The sequence below is a fragment of the Pantherophis guttatus genome, chromosome 5, assembly GCF_059756535.1.
Source record: "Pantherophis guttatus breed Tessera chromosome 5, ASM5975653v1, whole genome shotgun sequence".
NCBI classification, from domain to species: Eukaryota; Metazoa; Chordata; class Lepidosauria; order Squamata; family Colubridae; genus Pantherophis; species Pantherophis guttatus.
This window is the reverse complement of record NC_142067.1, coordinates 16,378,830-16,396,832: the sequence shown is the minus strand read 5'-3', so window position 1 is coordinate 16,396,832 and position 18,003 is coordinate 16,378,830. Positions and strand designations below refer to the sequence as shown.

General features: G+C 42.2%; 1 protein-coding gene across 3 annotated transcripts in view; it reads right to left on the bottom strand.

Annotated features, from left to right (window-relative positions):
* ARHGAP42 (Rho GTPase activating protein 42) overlaps window positions 1-18,003 on the bottom strand; it is a 174,733-nt gene that overhangs the window by 40,062 nt on the left and 116,668 nt on the right. For all 3 annotated transcript variants that reach the window (XM_034408886.3, XM_034408895.3, XM_034408904.3), the window contains exon 7: window positions 4,155-4,259. In XM_034408886.3, coding sequence (XP_034264777.2) covers window positions 4,155-4,259 — 105 coding nt within the window. The remainder of the gene's footprint in view (window positions 1-4,154; window positions 4,260-18,003) is intronic.

Here is an 18,003-nt window from a genome sequence, read left to right as displayed (position 1 = left end):
CAGTAAAATGAGGACCCAGATTGTTGGGGGGCAAAAGGCTGACTCTGTAAACTGCTTAGACGGGGAAGCATTGTGAAGGGGTATATAAGTCCAAGTGCTACTGCTATTGCATTTAATAGAACTATTCTGCCTAACATCTACAGAAGCTAATTTATTAATGTATTTGCCTTTATAACTCCTCCCAGTACAAATGGCTATTAATAAGCAAACTATATACTGCATCTGAAGAGAATGCTAGCATTGTATATTAGTGTACAATTAGCTAGTATAGTAGTATTGCAAGATCTCCATTAGTGCTTGTGATGAAAAACAAAACTACCGTATTTTTCAGAGTATAAGATGCACCAGAGTATAAGATGCAGCGTAGTTTTTGGGGAGGAAAATAGGAAAAAAAAAATCTGCCTACCAGGTTTTCATCTGGCTAGCATCCTTAGTCTGGTCAGCTTCAGCACATTAGTTTGCTGGTTTTTTATCCCCTGCTTGGGGATAAAAAACAGCTTCTAAAACACAACTGATCTTTGTAGAGAGAAGCAATGAGAAAAGCAGGCAAACCACGGAGATCGCTTCACTCGCTAGCGCCTCCTTAGGGCCGAAAAAAACTTCACAGCTGAGAGTTGGAGGGAGCAGGCAAAGCACAGAAGATCGCTTCACTGAAAAAAAGCTTCTATAGCACAGCTGAGAGTCGGAGGGAGCAGGCAAAGCATGGAGATTGCTTCACTCGCTAGCGCCTCGTTAGGGCTGAAAAAAAGCTTCGAAAAAGCTACATTTGGAGTATAAATCGCACCCAAATTTTCAGCCTCTTTTAGGAGGGAAAAAAGTGTGTCTTATACTCCGAAAAATACGGTATATTTTTTTCAAGTACAGATATAGAATCTCTGCTCTGCTAATAAAATAAAAAGACTTCAAGGCAACAGCATTATCACATTCATGTAAAGTGGCCTTGGGGAATATTTATTATTTTTAGCCAAGCACCAAATAAGCCAAAAAGAAATCCAGGAATTAAAGAGTTCTTCTCTTCTCCCTTTCAACTTACTGTTGAAGATGACATCTTTAACACTAAATACAGCTGCTTTTAACAAGGTCAGCAATTGCCACTGAATCATTGTGATATGTAACCAGAGTTGTGGGGATCTAACTAATCTAACAATGACCTGTAAATATCCTCAGGGGTTTGGCTAAAATGCACACACAGACACACACGCACACACACTTTGCTCTTTCAAAAAATAAAGTTAGAGCAACAGTGACCCCTGGTGCTTTTAAAACCAACAGTTTAGATATGATCTTAATACACACTTTCCTTTTGTCTCTCTGCGGTCAGATTTTACAATTCTGTTGAGGAAACATAAAATATGCAACAGTAAATATGAAATTTTTGCATCCTCAGTTTTGAATTATTGACATTTGGAAGTTTGTATGAGGCTCCCTGTTTTCTCTTCCTCTTCTTCTTAATTCAGAGATTTGTTGTTGTTAGCTGCAAAGTCGTGTCCGACCCATCGTGACCCCATGGACAACTTTCCTCCAGGCCTTCCTGTCCTCTACTATCCTCTAGAGGCCATTTAAGCTCATGCCTACTGCTTCAGTGACTCCATCCAGCCACCTCATTCTCTGCCATGCCATGCCATTCTTCTTTTGTCCTCAATCGTTCCCAGCATTAGGCTGTTCTCCAGTGAGTCCTTCCTTCTCATTAAGTGGCCAAAGTATTTCAGTTTCAAGAAACTTCTATTTAGCTGTTCTGTCCTTCTAAGGCAGCAATTTGGACTTGCCCCAAAGGTAAGACAGATGACAGCACAAGAGTTAAAAGTTATTTTGAGGACTGACATCCACAACACTTCATTCTCTTCAATCATTGCACTCTGCATTAATAAGCTGTTCAGCACGAAGCATATTTTCAGACTAACTCATCCTAATATTTTTTTTTTAGTTCCTTGTACTAGACCACTTTTATATTCCAGTTATCTTTCTATGGAGATTCTCAGTCATCCAGGCCATGGTTGCCCCAAGAGTGTGCTTTTTCAAGAGGCAACTGGACTTTCTGTTTTTTCTTTGAAGACGTTTTGCTTCTCATCCAAGAAGCTTCTTCAGCTTCTTGAAGCGAAACGTCTTCAAAGAAAAACCAGAAAGTCCAGTTGCCTCTTGAAAAAGCACCTTTGGGACATTCCAGTTATCTCGGTTTAAGATGGAAGGGGGGGGGGAACCTACATTAAACTATAATAAATATAAAATGCATCTTGTGACATATTTACTCCCGTTTATTGAAATTACCATATTTTCCGGAGTATAAAATGCACCTTTCCCCCCTAAAAGAGGCTGAAAATTTGGGTGCGACTTATACTTCGAATGTAGCTTTTTTGAAGCTTTTTTTCAGCCCTAACGAGGCGCTAACGAGGCACTAGCGAGCGAGCTTTCCAGTTTTGCTGAGCAATCTCTCCCCTGTGCTTTAACGAGGCGCTAGCGAGCGATCTCCATGCTTTGCTCCGACTCTCAGCTGTTCTTTAGAAGCTTTTTTTCAGCCCTAACTAGGTGCTAGCCGAGTGAAGCGATCTCCCCCATGCTTTGCCTACTTTTCTCATTGCTGCTTCCTCTCAGCTGTGCCTTAGAAGCTGTTTTTTATTCCCAAGCAGGGGATAAAAAACCAGCAAACTAATGTGCTGAAGCTGATCAGACTAAGGACGTTAGCCAGATGAATACCTGGGAGGCAGATTTTCTCCCCCCACCCACCCCATTTTCCTCCCCAAAATCTAAGCTGTGTCTTATACTCCAAAAAATACGGTATGTTTCCACAAGTCCTGATGTCTATTAAAATTGCTATATTCAATGTGGGGTCCATGGATTCCAACGGACTCAAAGACCCCAGACCTGAAGTTCATAAGGATCTGGTAAATGAAATTGTAAAGACAGACATTTGTTAAGTGAGTTTTGCCTCATTTTACAACCCTTTTTTTGCCACAGTAGTTAAGTGAATCAATGTAGCTACAGTAAGTTCGTAATATGGCTGTTAACTTTTTATAGAAATCTCATAAAAATGGGAAGCGGGCATGCTGCAGAACAAAATTCTACAAATTTCAGAATGCATCTGGACTTCTAACAGGTCAGTAAGAAAAAGGAAAATAAGAAAAACAACAACCAATGATCAAAGCACAGGGTTCTGCTTTAAAGTGTGTCCATTTGTGGAGCAAAACAATAAAAGGTTAATAGGAAGATGGGTGGCAGATTACATTCCATTTAAGAAGTGCTTTTTCGCTGCATATAACCATATTACATGTAGTCCTCGACTTACAAATTTTATCTAGTGACCGCTTGAACTTACAACGACACTGAAAAATATACTTATGACCATTTTTCACACTTATGACCGTTGCGGCATCCCTGTGGTCACATGATCAGACTTTGGGCACTTGGCAACCGGCTCATATTTATGATGGCTGCAGGGTCCCAGGGCCATGTGATCCCCTTTTGTGGACTTTCCTGAGCCCAAAATTTAGGTTGCTAAGTGAGAAATTTGTTAAAAGTGAGTTTTGCCCCATTTTACAACTTTTCTTGCCACAGTTGTTAAGTGAATCGCTGAAGTTGTTAAATTAGTAACCCGGTTGTTAAGTGAATCTGGTTTCCCCATTGACTTTGCTCGTCAGAAGGTTGCAAAAATGGATCACATGACCCAGCAACTGTCATAAAAATGAGTCAGTTGTCAAGCATCTGAATGTAAATCACATGACCATGGAGATGCTGCAACGGTCGTAAGTCTGAAAAATGGTCATAAGTTGCTTTTTCCAGTGCCATTATAACTTTGAATGGTTACTAAGTGAAGTGTTGTAAATCGAGGACTACCTGTACTCGCTTATAATTTAGGGATGTTAAACTAGATTTTCCAAGATAGAGACTTGAAATGTCTGTTCCTTGGAATTATAATTTATAATGGGTGGTTTTAATGCTTCTGTTTTATATTCTAAGCCGTCTAGAATCATGAGATGGGAGGCAAATAAGTTTCAAAATAAAAAAATAAATGTGATAAGCAATGTAGGAAAGTTTGTGCATTGATGCCTGAAATTATTCATTTTATTTTCTAGAGGTTTCAACGTTGTAACTGAATTGGGCATTCATCATAAAGGCATTCAATTATTCAAAAAATGCTAATAAATGAAATTTAGCCTTACATTCTGTAAATTGAACTGCAGCTGTTGCTTGTATGGTGCAAATTCCTGGGCCAGCTCATATCCCTCATGGTAAAATGTAAATAATCCCTGAAGAAATGCCAAAAGCTGAAAAAGAAGAAGAAGAGAAAAACGATAAAAATGAGAACAAAATAAAATAGAATCAAAACCCAAATGAAGCGTTTAAAATTCATATTATCCATCGTGTAACTGAAAGAACGTGAATCAATGTCTGTTACAATATTAAGAGGATAAAATGTGAAAACAAATGTGGATTCTTTCTTTGGCTTTTTCAAAGAAGAATTGAGACTTCGATGCATCATTCTAAGGATAGGTTGTTAGCCCACCTTAGAAGCTGGCTACTAGCACAAAGAGTTGGTGAGCACAAGCCTTCTGGTTTGTAGCTATCCCAAGATGCAAATGTTGTCTCCTTTAAAGTCACTGACAGAAATCAGGAGGTAGGACAGCAGAAGAAAATAGAAAACAACAAGGCCAAGCTGCAAGTCAGGGATGTCTAACCTTGCCAATTTTTAAGACTTGTGGACTTCAACTCCCAGAATTCCCCAGTTGGATAACCCTACTGCAGGGCAAGGATAGGAATGGAAGACTGACTGGTCCTAAGGAATTAGGAGGTAAATCAGAAAAGAACATGAAAGGTAAATAGGGAGAGAAGAGAAAGAGACCCAAAGATAAAAGCTGGAGTTGTATCTTATTGAAAATAATTACTGTAATAATACATTGAGTCTGAATATTCACCATAATTGCAGAGACCATGCCCATTGGCTGAGATACTTTAGGTCTTCTATTAACAGCAAATATTTCACAGACCTGTCCCAAAGTAACAACTTGACAGCTAAAACTAGTACACAGGTTTACACATGTGGTGGGAGATAAAGGAAGAATGAATTGCACTGTCTCCATTCTAGATTGTAGCAAAAAGCTGAGATTCAGGAAGAACATCCAAAGTAAGACCAAAGCTAAGACCAGCTTCCAACTAACCAGAGTATTATTTTTTAAAGCAGTGAGCAAGACTTTTATCAAATCTTTTATCAATTTAAGCATTAGCAATGCTTGTTAATACTATTAATTTCAGTGCCAAGGGTGAAGATTTTTTTTGCAAATGAATGTAAGCTTTCTTAATTTTTCTGTTGTCCATTTTTTGGTAAACCCACCATGCTGCTTAGTTCAATGCAGTATCAAGGTGAAACTTCCACGCCAGCAGGTTCAGATGATGTATGTGTTTGTTTTTAAATATCTCCTTTATCTTGGACAACTCCTGACACTAGATGGCAGTCATGGCAAATTTACTGTGAACGGCTACATCTCTTATAAAGAATTTATTTTTCAGAAATCCGTACTTTTAAGCACTTTTGTCAACAAAAGTCATAAACCAGAATATGGGCTCTCACTGACCTGATACATGCAGAGTCGCTTGTAAACGAGAGGGGTGGCAAGTAAATTTAATAAATAAATAAACAATGTTAGTCTGGTTCAGTATTATGTGAGAAATAAGAGCTGTAAGAATCATCCAGCAAATTTTGGTGTAAAAAGTCCTGCATGAAGTAATATAAATGGTTCTATCTAAGGTGTCTCCGTAGATCTTCCGTCAGTTGGAGACTCGGAATTGTGAAGATTTCAGACATGGATCTTGAATAATCTCAGCAGGGGTGGTGGGCTTCAAAAATTTTAGCAAGGGGTTCTCTGCCCAGTTGATGGGTGGGCGTGGGCATGGTGAGCGTGGCGTAGTCGGCCTCCTGCATTATGGTGGGAGGGGGGCATTTTTGCTCTCCCTGGGCTCCAGAGGCTTTTCTCGAGCCTCCGGGAGGGCAAAAATGGCTCCCCAGGCTCCAGAGGCTTTTCGCCCTCCCCAAGCCTCCGCATGCGCTCTGCACTTACCTGCATCCAAAACGGCTGCATGGAGACTCCTGGGAAGGGAGGGGCCAGCCAGGAGTGGGATTTGGGGGTTCTCCAAACTGCACAGAATCTTAGCTAGAGGTTCTCCCGAACCCCTGTGAACCCCCAGCAGCCCACCCCTGAATCTCAAACACTGAATTCATATATAATCTTAAAATAGGTTGAAAAGTGGGTGAGTGGGCAGGGAAAGAAATATCACTGTCACCAGTAAGCAGGAAGAGAAATTAACTTTCTAGCTAGGTCCTATACCTGTGATGGCGAACCTATGGCATGTATGCCACAGGTGGCACGCGGAGCCATATCGGTGGGCACGCGAGCATTGCCCTAACACAGCTCCTTCCTGGCCCACCAGAAGTCGGGAAACAGGCTGTTTCCAGCCTCCGGACGGCCTCCAGGGGGGTGGGGAAGCCCGTTTTTCACCTCTGGAGCCTGGGGAGGGCAAAAAACGGGTGTCAGCGTCTCAGCACTGACATAAAAAAGGGAGATAAGCCCTGAACTTTTGCCTGCTAAATCCCTTTGAAGCTCGGTCTCCGTGGAAATGAAGAATGGGTAACATTCCTGTGAAATGATGAGACAAGAAGTCAGGAGAGTGACTTGGAAGATAGCCAAAGAGAATCAGAGAATTGGGGATTGGAAAGGGAGGGATTGGGGGGGCAAAAGGTCAGTCTTGTCCGCATCGAGTCATGATCCAGTTGCTGTACTCGAATAAAGAGAAGTTTTCCTTAAATATTGGCAGTTTGGAAATTCATTTATTTTGAGATAGCATCGAAGACTGACAACAGGACTACCAGGCCCACCGTGCCAAAAGTGGGGGGAGCGCAGGGGGGTCACGTACATGCGCAGGGGATGGGGCACATTAAATTATAGGTGTGGGCACACATGCGCACAACCCCCCGTGCCTCCCCTGCTTTTGGCACACGACTGCAAAAAGGTTAGCCATCACTGCCCTATAGGGTGTCCTTTGGTGATGGAATATTGTCTGAATTCCTAGGAGAGAGAGAATGCATTTTGAAGAAGTAAAAGTTAGCACAGTTTAGAGAATGAGAATTAAAGACAGCCCGTCCCTATTGGTTCCCAGAATATATGTTTTATGGTGCAAGAAACTGCTTTAGTTTGGCAAGACTTCTGCCTATAGGCGAGGAACAATAAAAGAAACCGGTTAGAAGAGTCTCAATCTTTCTTGCTTTTTGGAGCCTGACACTCTTTAGACAAAGAGTTTCTTTGTATCTTGAGTAATGTGTACACGGTTGAACAGCCTCCTTACTGTGGCAGCAAGACATTTTTCATTCCATTACTGCCAACCACAAGTGTCTTCAGGAGCCAACATTTTCACCGAAATGAGAAAAGCAGTGTCATGCCATCATAATGCAAGTTCTACTACCCCTTTCATGCATCAACATGAAACTGCTGTTGCCATCTTACCAGAGGTGGGTTGCAGCAGGTTCTGACCAGTTCTGGAGAACCAGTAGTGGAAATTTTGAGTAGTTCGGAGAACTGGTAAATACCACCTCTGGCTGGCCCCACCCCCATCTATTCTCTGCCTCTTGAGTCCTAGCTGATCAGGAGGGAATGGAGATTTTACAGTATCCTTCCCTTGCCACAGCCACCAAGCCATGCCCACCAAGCCATGCTATGGCCACCAAGCCACACCCAGAGAACCAGTAGTAAAAATTTTGGAAACCCACCACTGCATCTTATCCTTCGTTTGGCCATGCTGCTCCCAACAAATGTCTGATTTTTGCCACTTTCCAGAACTGATTTCTTTTTTGGTAACTATCTTCCTTCCTTCCTTCCTTCCTTCCTTCCTTCCTTCCTTCCTTCCTTCCTTCCTTCCTTCCTTCCTTCCTTCCTTTCCTTCTTTCTTTCTTCCCTTCCCTTCCCTTCCCTTCCCTTCCCTTCCCTTCCCTTCCCTTCCCCAGCAAGAGGAAGCACGTGCAAAAATTGTGGTGAGAAACCCCAAGCAAGAAAGCAAGCGAATGGGCATGGAGTCAAGTACAGTTGGGATAAAGAAGATAAGGGCATCCAAGGAGGGTCTTGCTCTGCCCCACTTTAGAAATGCAACTAGAAAAAGGCATTTCTGGATGGGTGGGTGGGTGAGCCTGAAGAACATCTCCAGGAGGATCATTCAAATCACAAAAAAGCAAAGTTCTCTTCTCCACCTGCTTCTTGGAAGGTAATTTTGCTTGTTCAAAAATTACCCTGCAGTCAAAGTAATTTAACAAGCATCTGTGTGCAAAATGTGACTGGGAGAAAGGATTAACGGTTTTTAATCTGATCTCAGTAATTAAAATCTAATTTTCAACCCGCAGGATTTTAATCACACCATTCAAATCTTAATACTGAATAACAGTAAGCTTACAAACTTCTCCCATTTCCTTCCAGACCTACCAAGAAATCAAAAGCCACTCCCCCCCCTATTTTTGACCCAAAAAAGGTTTTGACCCAACAAAGACTAATGTAAATTTCCAGTTCAGATGCAATATGTATTAATCTGGTTTATTGCAATAACCCACAATTAAGGCATCCAGGTTTAGAAATAATATTGAAGTTAAATGAAATTAAGAAACAAAACCTTTGGATCTCCTTGGGCTATCCTGAAAATGGACAAAGGGTGGAAAGTAGCTAGCTAACATTTACTCTAATTTGAATTTATTTATTTATTTTATTTTATTTTATTATTTAATTTATTTATTTATTTGCACGTATTTATATGCCGCCCTTCTCCCACAGGCAAACACAAGCAAAAACATATAATAAAATCCGAATTAAAACCAGTTAAAATCAAATAATAATAAATAATAAAACCCAAGAATCTGAATCAGCCCATTTGTTGAAATACCCAAGTCTTCAGGCCTTGACGGAAGGAACGGAGATCAGGCACCATCTGGAGCTTGGTGGGTAACTCGTTCCAGAAGGTAGGGGCGCCCACAGAGAATGCCCTATTTCTGGACGTCACCAGACGACATTGTCTGGTCGACAGTACCCTGAGGAGAGCTGCCCTGTGAGAGCGGACAGGACGGTGGGAGGCAGGCAGGAGATGGTCCTGCAGGTACCCTGGACCTAAGCCATGAATTCAGCCACTAGTTGGTTATCATGGGATCTATCTGAATGTCAGTCTGCAACCTCTTTTGTGGTTTTCATGAATACACCAGTAGGTTAAATAAGTGAATCAATTTATGTCTTATATTTTGGTGTAACTGAACTGCCCTTGTTTCTACATTGCTTAAGTGAATAAAAGCAATGAAAACAGAATTTAAAAAGCTAAAGTAGTTAAGTCAAGTGAAAATCTATGCCTTTTTAAACTTTAATAAAAACCACAAAGTATGCTACTACTTCAAGTAAAGAAATAAAGCCTTTTAAGTTGAATTCACAGATACCTACTTAGTTTTCTTGGCAACAACACAGAAATGGCTTGTTATTTGCCTCTTCTGGAATATTTTTTCAAATTCCCAGATTAGTTTACAACCCATGTATTTTTTGAAGATCTCCCATTTATGCCTTAACCAGGAAAGAAAGTACTTAGATTTCAAGTCTAAACAAGACCAACTTGATCAGGGGTCTCCAACCTTGGCAACTTTAAGAGTTATGGACTTCAAGCTTTGCTGGCTGAGGAACTCTAGGAGTTGAAGTCCACAAGTCTTAAAGTTGCCAAGGTTGGAGACCCCTGAACTACCTCAGAAATCTTATCGGGAACACCCAAAGGTGCTTTTTCAGGAGGCAACTGAACTTCCTTGTTTTTTTCCTTTTGAAGAGGTTTCACTTCTCATCCAAGAAGCTTCTTCAGCTCTGACAGGACAGTGGGGAATGAAAAGTGGGTCCTGTCAGAGCTGAAGAAGCTTCTTGGATGAGAAGTGAAACCTCTTCAAAAGAAAAAAAACAAGAAAGTCCAGTTGCCTCCTGAAAAAGCACCTTTGGGAAAACAATGACCTGGATGACTACAGACCTATAGGGAACACATTCAAAAACCTTGAGATATCTGTAGAAGACTTGAGTAAATATCTGATGAGTCATCAAGCAGGCCTTTTCCATGTGACTTCTACATTAGCTTCTAAGAAATTTAGGTCCTTAAAAGTAAGCACCATCATTCTTTTTTCTAGAGATATATCAACAGCGGAATAAATTTTATTATATGAGCAATATGATATCTTCAAATTACTCTGAACATTATCCTAGTTACCAAATTTTAAATCAATTGCCACATTTTAACACTAGCCCAGAGATTTACTGTAGACGTTGAGCTAGAAATTACCAACCCATGTGAGTCTGATTAATTTATTTTAGAAAAGGATGCTCCTGTGAGAAACTGTATACTTATTTCTCTTTATTATAACTTGATCTTGAGGTGTTCAGAAAATAATGTCTCTTTGTTTGCAATTTATCAAATTTAACTTTGATCATGCTTTAGTCTTCTACCACAACTTACTGCCTTTTTCTGCTTTGGTATATAGCAGTGATGGCTAACCTTTTCTGCACCGAGTGCCCAAAGCGCGTGCACGTGCCCAAACCCCCAAAATGCAATGCGCGTGTGGCCCCTGCACATGCGCCCGCCAGCGCATGATGCGTGCCCACATGCATGCATGTGCCATGAATTCACACGCACCCCCCTACACATGCATGCTTGCCCCCCGCAAACGGCCTGCCCCCATGCATGCGCACATGGCCCCTCACATATGCCCCACCCCCGCACACCCCCACACATGCCCCTGCCCCATGCATGCGCGGCAGGGACCTGAAGACCAGTTGGCTGGCAGGAGGTGCGTGCCATCAGAGAGGGCGTTGTGGACCACCTCTGGCACGCGTGCCATAGGTTTGCCATCACGGTTATATAGCATCATTCCGATCTTTAAAACAGGAAATACTTTAAAGTATTTAAATGCACCCTTATTGCATTTACCCAATAGATGCTTACTGCATGTTTTCAGTTTCTTTAGGCTGGCTGAGCACTTTTTCCAAGCTTTTACCCCTGTGGTAAGATGGGTGGCCAATAAAAGTAAGGAAGTAAGGAAAGAAAAAAAGAAAGAAAGAAAGAAAGAAAGAAAGAAAGAAAGAAAGAAAGAAAGAAAGAAAGAAAGAAAGAAAGAAAAGAGTCACGCTTTATCCACATTCTTTTGACATTTTTTCTGCCTTCAATGACTTCTTCCATTTTTTATTTGTATTTTTAGAACTTTCTTTAAAAAAAAATATGCACGAAATGTGGCAAAAATTTACTCTTCCAGTAAGAACGAACCTGTAGAATTTGAGAGAAGCAGTGCTGACTTATGTACCACTTGCCAAGCCTTTATAAAACAGACTTCTTATAGACATTTTTATTTTACAGCTGGGCAACATTTTGGGAACAAGAACTTAAAAATTGTGGGTCCCTGAGCATCAATAAAGAAACAACTCCATGGGTGTTACGTATTATGACCTTGGCTCCACCACTGAATCTTGTGGAGTTATATAAAAAAATCAATTTGCCTCCATATTGAAGGAACTACCACAGTACATCCTCCGACTTTTTGCTTCTAAAATCCAGTGTTAAAATGAAGTGGGTGAGGAAAAACATAAATAAAAGATGGCAAAGTTTGAAAATGCAGACCACCCTACTTTGATCCATGTGCCATATTTGATCCCGATGGAAGAAGCAACAGGAGAATCATCTCACCAGCATGTTGACAGAGAAGATTGAAAAAAATGGCATCTTGGGTAGGAAACAATACTCCAGATCAGGGGTGTCAAACTCAAAGCCCATGGGCTGGATGCAGCCCATGAGGCGCTTAGATCTGTCCCACGGGGCTGCCCTGGAAACAATGAAGGACTGGCCCGCAGTGCCTCTGCCAATGAAAATGGAGCTCAGGAGGGCTGCATGCGGCCCTCCTGAGCTCCATTTTCACTGCCAGAGGACTGCAGGAGGTTGTCGCAGCTGAAAATGAAGCCTACGAGGGCCGCATGTAGCCCTCCCAAGCTCCATTTTTGCTGACAGAGGGCTGCAGGAGTCTGTCACAGCTGAAAATGAAGCCTGCGAGGGCCACGTGTAGCCCTCCCAAGCTCCATTTTTGCTGACAGAGGGCTGCAGGAGTCTGTCACAGCTGAAAACGGAGCCTGTAAGGGCTGCACATAGAACTCCTGAGCTCCATTTTTGCTGACAGAGGGTTGCAGGAGGCCGTCACAGTCAAAAACAGACCTTGGGAGCCTGTTTTCGCTGACAGAGAATTCAGGCCGCCACAGGCACCCTTGACATGACTGATGTTGAGCTGCCCATGCACATCCTGGCCATACACCCTGAAATCAAACAGAACCCTTAAGCAGCCCTCAATGAAATTGAGTTTGACATCCCTGCTCCAGATGGATTTAGATAGTTTACCAGGCCTAAATGAATGTGTGCCATTATTTCTTTTTATTTCCTCCTTTTTAGACTTCAGGAAATTATCAGAAACAGAACTGTTTAGAAGTGCATTTGATGTACAGATGTTGCTATCTATTTTTATGGATTTTTGGATGGCTGTTCAGGATTTTTCATGTAACTTAATTGTGAAAACTGCTTAGTAACGGTTGTATTTGTACTTCTGAAATTGTAATTGTAGTGTAGAAATTTTATTATGACTGCAGCCCCCTAAGAATTTCTCAACTGTTGTGGACAAGAGAGCCAATCAATCAATCAATCAATCAATCCGGAAGTAAGCAAGCATTTTCTGTGGAAATATTACCCAAAGGTATTGCCTGTCTTTTGAAACTAAGGCCTCAAGGATGTTGGGAAATATAGCATAATATTATCATCAAGCATCTCATCGACTGTATATTTAAGAATGGGGAAGAGGATATTCTAAGTAGATGTGTTTTGGATGCAACCATGGATCTGAGATGGAAATTTCCATGTCTGGAAAATTTCTATCAACCCATCCTAGAAATGTTAACTCTGCTTTAGCAAATTTTATAATTCTTGTGTTGCTGCAAAAGTAAAAGGTGCCTGCTGCAGAATATAACACTGTAGCACCCACAGCTTTCTTTTGATGGATGAATGGCTTCTTGTTGACACAATAAGGACCCAAGCTGTTACCCATTTGAGCACAAAAAGCACGGGTACAGTATATGTGGTACCTTGATCAATAGTAGTAACTGTGAGAGGGCTCTTGGAGTCCTAGTGGACAACCATTTAAATATGAGCCAGCACTGTGCTGCAGCTGTCAAAAAAGTCAACACAGTTCTAGGCTGCATAAACAGATGGAAAGAATCAAGATCACGTGAAGTGTTAATACCACTTGATAATACCTTGGTAAGGCCACACTTGGAATACAGCATCCAGTTTTGGTCACACAATGTGGTGACACTCTAGAAAAGAGTGCAGAGAAGAGCAACAAAGATGATATGGGGACTGGAGGCTAAAACATATAAAGAATGGTTGCTGGAACTGGGTATGTCTAGTTTAATGAAAAGAAGGACTAGGGGAGACATGATAGCAGTGTCCCAATATCTCAGGGGTTGCCACAAAGAAGAGGGAGTCAAGCTATTCTCCAAAGCACCTGAGGGCAGGACAAGAAGCAATGGGTGGAAATTAATCAAGGAGAGAAGCAACTTAGAACTAAGGAGACATTTCCTAACAGTTAGAACAATTAATCAGTGGAACAATTTGCCTCCAAAAGTTGAGAATGGTCCAACACTGACAGTTTTTAAGAAGAGATTGGATAACCATTTGTTTGAAGTGGTGTATGGTTTCCTGCCTAAGTAGGGGGTTGGATCAGAAGACCTCCAAGGTCCTTTCCAACTCTGTTACTCTAATTATCCTTTTAAATTATTTAGGCCTCTGCATTAATTTGAAAATTCCTACCTTTTTACATATCAGCTCTTCAATTCAACAGTATCTCTTTAACTTGCCAAACAGAGCAAGCAAGCAGGTAACTGTTAATTACCCTTGGCAGCCAATGTTTGCTTAGGTGCATGGTTGAATGGACCTAGCTACAGATGTGAACCAATCAATTTTGATTTTTTCAAGTATTCTCCACCGATATCCTCCACATAACTGCATCTTCTCAGTTAGATTCAATGCTCCTTTTTGGGCTAAACTCAAGGAAAACCTGTACTAAGGAACCCAGTTTTTCTCCCTTAAAATCCAATCACACATCTTGATGTCGAGGACCAGACATTTCCATGTCTGGAAATTTCTATCTATGCATCCTAGAGATGTTAGTCTTCAAGATGTTAATCTTGAAGACAGCAATAGTCTTCAGATTAGACAAATTTGGCACAGGTCAGAGACAATCTCTACAGAAATAACATAGAACTTGCAATTCTAAAAAAATCCACAAATTCTAGTACACTTAGTACTTGATATCTAGGACTGGAGTATTTGCAGATTTATCTTGTTACTCATCTTGTGGGTTATTCATCTACTGTACAAAGGATTTCCGTGGCCAGATGTTACAGAGCGAAGTTCCCCGCAGTATAGCAGGATGATGTTGGAACTAAGGATGAACAGGTCCTCTTTTCCCTCTATGTCTGCTCAAGAAGGCGGTAGGAAAAGGTGTCAGAGAGGGAATGATGATCACATTAATTATTTCTTAGTAGCCCTTCACTAAGTTTTCTTTCATCTGTTGCAGACTTAATTACAAAATTCCTCAGAATCTGACCTTCTTCAGATTTGATCTTGTGGTAAATCACTTAGATATCTAGGATGACTGCCTCAGAGTGTGGAGGGTCTCTTCATCTTCAGCATAACACCAGATGTTCAACTGTATTGGTGATGGCCAGGAAGCCACCCACGAGATGATCTTGTACAGTACATCCAAATAAAAATGTTTACCATGTTTATCCTACCAACATTTACTGGATCCACATAATCTCCAGAGACAGTTTCTCATTCCTGATGTCTCTCTATCCTAAGGAACTGACTTCACCTTTTTCAAAAAATTTCTCGCTATCATTTTCCATGAACAGGTAGATTCATTTTTCTAATGTCTCTGAACCCGAAATATTTATGGCCTTGGTCTATTATGATTTCAGATGATTTTGTTTCCCTAAAAAGCTGATAGTCATGTCTGCTGGCAGAGTCAGCAAGCTGGCTGCCCTCAAGGTGAACCAGCCAGACCTTATTTTTCACAAGGATAAAGCTGCTTTTTACATTATTTCTGACAAAGGTTGTGACTATAAATTACTAGCCAGGAATTCATTCTATCTCTTTTCTTCCCCCAATATCCGTTGACTTCTTTAAATTTCAAGCACACTCCATTAGAATATAGAACATAGAATAACGGGGTTGGGAGGGGCCTTGGAAGTCTTCCAGTCAATTCCCTTCTTGAGCAGGAGACCTTATACCCATGATGGCGAACCTATGGCACGGGTGCCACAGGTGGCACACGGAGCCATATCTGTGGGCACGCGAGCGTTGCCCTACCTCAGTCCAGCACGCATGTGCACGCTGGCCAGCTGATTTTTGGGCCTTCCTGGCCCACCGGAAGTCGGGAAACAGGCTGTTTCTGGGCTTCCGGAGGGCCTCCGGGGGAGTGGGGAAGGCTGTTTTCGCCCTCCCCAGGCTCCTAGAAAGTCTCTGGACCCTGAGGAGGGCAAAAAAATGGGTCTACCGGGCCCACCATGCCATCACGTGCCAAAAGCGGGGGGGAGAGTGGGGGGGTCATATGCTCATGCGTGGGGGGATGGGGCGCATTGAATTATGGGTGTGGGCATGTGCATGCACAATCCCCCGCACTACCCCCGCTTTTGGCACACGACGGCAAAAAGGTTAGCCATCACTGCCTTATACTATTCCAGAAAAATGGTTGTCCAATCTTTTCTTGAAAACCTCCGGTGATCATATGTTATTCTCCATCAAATGTAGAATACCTCTCTATTAGATCAACGTACTGCTAGCTCCGTGATGGCGAACCTATGGCATGTGTACCACAGGTGGCATGCAGAGCCCTCTCTGCGGGCACGCGAGCTGTCACCCTAGGTTAGCTTCACTGCGCATGCGTGTGCCTCCCACTGGACAGCTTATTTTTGGGTCTCTGCCGAGCATGCAAGGGGGCGGGGCACACGCAGGAGATGCGTGCGCATGCGCAGCTGGGTGGGGCACGCACAGGGGGGTTGCGCGCGCATTGCATTATGGGCTATAAGTGCAGGGAGGCCTACTAGGCCCAAAATGGGGTGCAGGGGGTGGTGCGGCGCGGTCCCCCCGCAGCCTGTTTTTGCTCCCCAGAGGCTGCAGGGAGGCATACTAGACCCAAAACGGGGTACAGGGGGACTGTGGGGGAGTTGTGTGCACATGCACGAGGGAAGTGCAGGGGGTTGCATGCATGGGGGGGCGCATTGCGTTATGGGTGCTGTTGTGCACGCGCGTGCTTTTGGCATGCGACGACAAAAAGGTTAGCCATCACTGTGCTAGCTAGTTTAATTGTCACCCTAGGTTTCGCTTATTACATTTTATGGCTTCCATAACCTAAAAGGATCTACTTTCACTTCATTTGCATTGTTGGGACAGCTGCCATTTTCCTCAAAGAGATGCTACTGCTAGTTATCTGAAGATCAGTTCCATGATCCCACCTTCAGCCTTCACAAAGCACTATAAATTGGTATTTAGGCCAGAGTATAAACTGATTTCCACAAGCCAGTTCATTCTTCACTTATTCTGATACTACCTGCCCTTGCATCTCTAAATAACTCATCCATTTATGAGGTGCACAGAAATGAAAAAGAACATATTATCTCCCTGTAATCATGCTTCTTCGAAGAGTCATTATGCTACACCCTACCTTCTATCCCAACGCAGAGAATCAAAACTTGGCATTTTGTAATCTGTTTTATTGCTAGCTGTATTAGTTCAAGAAACTGTGGAGAAAGTGCCTATGTTCAGTGAAAAGAATGTCTGAACAATTTTTTTTAATGGCAACATCAACTCAAATACATGGTTGCAGGTCAGCATCCTTTTCCTTACATTGTTTGAAGTCTTCTTGGGGGTTCAAGTAGCATTCTTGGACAGATAACCAGAGGTGGTATTCAGCGGTTCGGACAGGTTCGGATGAATCAGTAGCGGAAATCATGGATGGGCCCCTATGCTGTCCATTTAGGCACATTTTTGAGGCTGGGCGAATGCGCGGAAGGTGCATGCTCGAGCAAAACGCATGCACGGAAGACCAGGCGCACGCGTGCGCACTCACATTTTTGGTGCTGGGCGAACTGGTAGGTAAATTATGTGAATCCCACCTCTGCAGACAACCCTAGTTGCTATATAGGCCAAGGTGGCTCCCACATCTACAAACAACTTGTAGAGCATTTAAACAATGTTTTCTACCAACTTCACATTTTAAAGGAGTAAGTTTAGGTCCTAGGAATAGTAGGAATGCTTCCCTGAGACCTATGAACAGAGCAGGGCAGCTTTCAGGGGAAAAAAAAAAAGATATCAGCTTCCCATACCAGAACACCTATTACAGGGGTGGGCAAGTATGGTTCCTTTAGGGCCTGTAGACTTCAACTCCCAGAATTCCTGAGCCAGCCGTGGAGTTGAAGTCCATAGCTCGTAAAGGAGCTGTTTGTTCCCAACTATTACATAGTTGGGTTTCCCCCTTTTTAGTCTTCAAATTTTGGATTTTCAACTCCTCAAATGCTTCAATTCCACTGTAATAGCCATGCTGGCTAAGGAACTGAGAGTTAAAGTCCAAACATCTGGAGAATGGACATTGCTTACCTGAACGTCCCTTCTAGGCGCGCTGCTGGAGAAACAGCCACCACTTTAAGAGCCACCCAAGCTTCAGCAAAACCATCTCAAATAAATTTTATTTCTTGGCAGACAAACTGAATTTTTAAGACTATCCTTTCTAAAAAACATATGCACAGACCAATACCAAGTAACTCTTGATAACTATTCCACTTTTTATTGACAAAGTGATGGGTATCAAGTCACTTGCCTCTCCTGTTTTACCAGATTACTTACTAACCACATTGGTTTAAAACTTGATAGTTCAAATTTACT